The following is a 5,386-nucleotide window of genomic DNA, read 5'->3' on the forward strand; positions in this document are numbered from 1 at the left end:
ACTAACAAAAAGTTGTATCGAGGAAGAATAAACTGAGTTAATCAAGAAAGGACTTGTATCGTTGAAGTTTCTCGAAAAGAATTTATACCAGAAATTAACAAACAAGCAGATACGCAACACCGAGAACCATTCAGGACTATCTATTTACACGGTAACTAGGCTATGTAACTATCATCAAATTTCAGTCAAAAAACAAAACAAAAAACTAGTGGATGAAATCCTATTTCTGCTAAATATTTGATATTTACTGTAGTTATTTGCTATTTCTACTAAATATTCATTATTTATTGTAGTTATTTGGATTCTGAATAATTCAACTGCAAGGTGATTTTCATGTTAATTGTAAAAACATTTTTTTTCATCTTACAATTTTGAATTTCATTTGCATAATCTCTAGAACCTTCCAAATGAATATGAAAAGTTTTTTTTTAAGGTACGTGTATATATTTTATTTTTAATTTTCTCTTCCGTATCACTAATTGTAGCTGTTATCATCAATGCATATTGCAATAAATAAAAGAGATTACTACCAGATCACATGAAGGATGAGTAAGATGTCTACAGTCCATTTAACACTATCAAGAACAGTCCAATAAAATTAAAATATGTCAAATCTATAGTTACTAACTTAATATCAATTCTATCAATTTTCCAAACTTCAAAAAATTATAAAATACCCTATCACATCTCTTGGAAGTAATCTTTGTCAAAACTTAAATCTTATTTATTGAACATTTTGCACAGACAAAAAAGGGTATTACGTAAGATTTAGATATTCCAAATCCTATTCATCTTATTTTAAGTTTATCTTAGTAAAGCACTGTTATGAATGTAAAACACTGTTACACAGTTATCATAACTCAAGGAAATTTTTCATTAACCTCTCCGACAATAACTGGTAATTGTAAACTTTACTTCTGGAGCTGAAATCACCCGTAATGATTTCACTAAATTAAACCAGGATCTTACCATCATTGTTAATATTTCCTGTGTCAACCAGTGGTTCTGGTTCTACGGTTCGAACTGGAACCACCTCTAATGATTCCATGGCATCAACAAATGTGCGATGCCCACTGTAAACAAGATAGAATTTTCAAAACATTTTTGTGCAAGTGTAAGAAACTTCATAACACCAGATGCAAGTGATCTTCGTCTTAACTTAAAAGAAATAATTATTCAATTGATATATTATTTTTGTTTTACAACAACAATAATAGTTTATTTAACAGAGTACTTTAATTTGCATCACTCTTTACCAAGTTTCAAGTCATCTTTTAAAGCTAACAATAATTGCACAAGTATTAAACTAAAAGATACTATTTACAACTAAGCAATAACCTTCTAATTGATCTGGCAAGTCTTAACACATTGACCAAGAAAAGGCTGCAAACATTGTCTGTAGACAGGATGTTTAAATTTTTAAAACCAACTTGTTAAGGCTTACTTGGGACTCTGAAGGGAGGACACGGTATCTTCGGCAGCATCGAAGAAATCGTCATCTTCACTACTGGAGTAAGAAGTTTCTGGGAACAACTGGTTTAACTGAGAAACAGCTTCAGCTGTAGACAGAGGGGCAACCAGTGATTCCAGCTCAGGAACATCTACAGATAAAGGTATTTAACAAAAGTTATAATATCCTGACAGCTCAAAATATCTTGGAAAACTGCATGCAGTCTGGTTACTAAAGGGGCTTATTAACATACCTAAACTTTCACTAAAACAACTACGAATAATATGAACTTATATGGAAAAGTAATGATTACCAAGGCAACATTTCAAGTGCAGATATTAAAAAAATTGTTTTTTTCATACAAATTGAAACTGTATTTTTTATTTCTACAATGGTCATTAAGAGTACTTATAGCACACCAACAACAAAGTCAATTAACAAAAACAGCCTTGTATTTAACTCCTCTCATTTCCCGTCAAACAACATTAACTCTAAATACAGTTAGGCTTACCAGAGTAAATGTGTATTAATTCATGCCTTCCCTACCTGACCTTGAAACAACAGACTGGCTACTACTGGACACAGATATTTGAGGAAGAGGTGTTGTCACCTGCATACTAGGACTTGGTGATTGTGAAGTAATGGAATTAATATCTTTTGATTCACCCTCTTCCTTGCATTCTGCCGCCTCCTCTACTTTAACGATTGGTAGTTTCGTAGGATCATTTTCTGCACTTACCTCTGGAAGAACATTTTTATTTTCAAATTACATTGAAACTCAGCTTCCATGGAATTTAAAACTGAGCAAATATGAATAAAATTACTTATGTCGAATTATTAATATCCTAATTACTAAGTTACATACATATGTACATATATATACTTACTGATTGATAAACACCATCAGAAGTATGGAAACTTTGTTCTTTAAATATGAATAAAATTACTTTGTACATATGTATGTAACTTAGTAATTAGGATATTAATAATTCGACATTATATACTTACTGATCGACAAACTCCATCAGAAGTATGGAAACTTTGTTCTTTAAATATGAATATAATTACTTATGTCGAATTATTAATATCCTAATTACTAAGTTACATACATATGTACATATATATACTTACTGATTGACAAACACCATCAGAAGTACGGAAACTTTGTTCATTAAATATGAATATAATTAAAACCACCCTTTGTAATTAAATTCTTTAATTAAAATATGCTGTAAAGTGTCAGATTCAAGTTTCATGTTAATAACGAGTGACATGAAGTCAAATTTTCACTAAATTTCGTCCTTAAACAAATGTAAAATTTATTAAAATATAAAATATCTGAACCACACAACAATATTTTCTCCGAGAGCTACAGTACAGCTTGAAGAGAAAAAAACATTCACGTTACCTCTTGAACTTACTGAAGGCTGGGGAGAAACTTCAGTAGGTTTAAAAGTTTGGTACACTCCATTCACTGGATGCGAGGTATTCTAGTAGACAGAACAATGGGCATTTTTACAAATTAAAATAGATAGAACAAGACATGTTTACATACCACACAGACAAACAATTACTATATAGACTAAGGAAGACCCAGAATTTCTTTTTAATTAACACACTCTTAGTCTTCAACATACTCAAACATTTCCAGCCTACTGAAAAGAATTGAATCACATTGTCTCATGGACTTTAAAATCAAATATTGAACAATCATGACATGAACAAAGAAACCAGTAGGAGAAATTAAATGTGCAAACCACTCAAAATTGAAAGAGAAGAAAAACAAAGAAGAAAGGTTTTAAAATTTGGGAGAGAGATAACTACGGAAACAAATTTTATGATTTAATTTTATGCTAGCTTTTAAACCTCAATTCTTTATGGATTAAAACCATTATTCATCATAAATATATATATATATCTAACATTTTGTTAAAAAAAACAAGAAACTCGTGTCAAAAACTAAATTTGTTTGAAAACTCACAGGCAGCTCTCATTAAAACAAAACTGGTAATTAAAAATGTATGGTTATCACGATTAGTGTAATAGTCCATTTTTAATGTTTATTTGCAGAATAGTAGTTAGAATTCTAAAATTTGATAATTTTACAAATAAGTGAGCATATACTTTAACTATTATGATAAAATTTTCTCCAAGTTATTCAAGTACAAAAAGAACTATACGCAACCTTATTCAATGGAGTTAAAAATTAATTAACCAAAGTGATGAGAGAAATAAAAAGTATTTTAACAACATACTTAAAAAAAAAAAAAGCAATTCCAAACCTTAGCAATCTGGAGGAGAATAATGGAGTGTTTCACACTTTCCACCACACACTACATAAAAGAACAAATACCGATTTATTTGTTAGTTCTTTAAAAAAATTGTGGTTGATATTATCAGTTTACTCTTTCCTCATAATTTTATCTAATTAACACAATTTTGGTAATCTGGTTTGAGAACTTGAAAACAAACCACAGATTGAGTTACTACACAAAAAACACCTTCAAACATTATAACTTGAAGGGAGACAACAAAATATCCCATTTTTATGTTTATAAGATTATGAAACACACTGAATTATATCATTATTATTCAATACATTAAAATATACCAATAAGTAACGTAACTAAATGGTATGGTTTATGTGTATGCAGGTTCTGGGATAGTTTTAACTGACTTTTCCAAGCTTAGGGATAATTTTCCTGTTTTCTCCGACTTTTTTGCCCCCCCCCCTTTTTTTTACAATTACATGAAATATATCAGGTTCAAGGATACGTTGTGGACCTTAGTGAGCAGCTTAAAATTTACCAAAAACATTTCTGATTTAAAAAAGTGTACTCAGACTTAATCAGAATTGTTGTATAAACAGGATGAAGCAGAATATGTTTACCAGTATACATAAACATTGTTGGAATACAAAAAAAAAAAATCAAATATACACAAAAAACACTTTTCTTCAACAGGGGAAAATAAATATTGTAACACACTTCCTTCTTAAATCTTAAAATTAATTTCTTAAACAATGACAAAAGAAAGACTCACATTCGCCTTATCTCTCACTAATGATAAGAGAGTTTTTTCTTTTCCATCAGTTGCTTCCATTTTGTGTTCAACGTTCTGTCAGGAAACAAAAACAAAAAACCCAGCTGGATTAGTAAACATCAAAACTTCTGAAAAGCAAGTTATAAACGCGAGTTTTCATTCTGTTACAATACTGATCCTTTTTCAGTTAGCTAACTTGTAATTTCTATGAAATATCTTAACTTTATTTTTTGAGGTTTTGATTTGTAGGAAAGTCCATCTTGATAAAGAAAGAAAACTCACTGTTTATGATGAAAAAAATATCTCATGATGACAAAACTTATCGAAATGTTTGTTACTATGCTAAACTAGTAATACATTTTTCTGGTCTTGATTGTAATTCACATCAAAGTTGGTTAGGTGAGACTACATCTGCTTATCCCTATACACTGTAATAATAACACTCTCAGCACCCTTCCCCCATAAAATGTTACTCACATGAGATAAAACAAAATACAAGTTATAGCTTATATTAATTTAATGATAAACTACACGAAAACTTTCTGAAGCATGTAAGTCCATCTATGCAGAAATTAGAACACTAATATTCTTTTCTCTTTCTATGACTAAATTTTAAATTTCTTTCTAAATAGCCAGTAATTTCTAGATTAAACGCTTGGCAGGACATAACTTGGAAAATTAGGGTTTACCATTTCTGCATAGCATTGACAGAGAACATGAATAATTGTTTTAGTTTTAGAGCTCTGACCTACCTTGACTTGCTCTATCATCAGTTGTAAATATGCATCTGACTCAGTAAGTTTGGACTCAAAATCTTGGATTGTTGAAGCTAAGACGCTCCTCTCCCAGTTCTGGAAAAGAGAAATTCACAGCTAATATAAGAATTAAAATAAT

General features: G+C 30.1%; 1 protein-coding gene across 1 annotated transcript in view; it reads right to left on the minus strand.

Moving 5' to 3' along the window:
- The window catches only part of LOC106468546 (oxysterol-binding protein-related protein 9-like), a 23,103-nt gene that overhangs the window by 13,712 nt on the left and 4,005 nt on the right, over positions 1–5,386 (minus strand). Inside the window, exons 5-11 of the mRNA XM_013928980.2 lie at positions 5,245–5,343; positions 4,493–4,567; positions 3,733–3,783; positions 2,859–2,940; positions 1,997–2,191; positions 1,445–1,601; positions 970–1,073 (exon numbers count right to left, since the gene is read on the minus strand). Of these exons, the coding sequence (XP_013784434.1) occupies positions 970–1,073; positions 1,445–1,601; positions 1,997–2,191; positions 2,859–2,940; positions 3,733–3,783; positions 4,493–4,567; positions 5,245–5,343 (763 nt within the window). The remainder of the gene's footprint in view (positions 1–969; positions 1,074–1,444; positions 1,602–1,996; positions 2,192–2,858; positions 2,941–3,732; positions 3,784–4,492; positions 4,568–5,244; positions 5,344–5,386) is intronic.

Source organism: Limulus polyphemus, unplaced genomic scaffold (genome assembly GCF_000517525.1).
Source record: "Limulus polyphemus unplaced genomic scaffold, Limulus_polyphemus-2.1.2 Scaffold3049, whole genome shotgun sequence".
NCBI classification, from domain to species: Eukaryota; Metazoa; Arthropoda; class Merostomata; order Xiphosura; family Limulidae; genus Limulus; species Limulus polyphemus.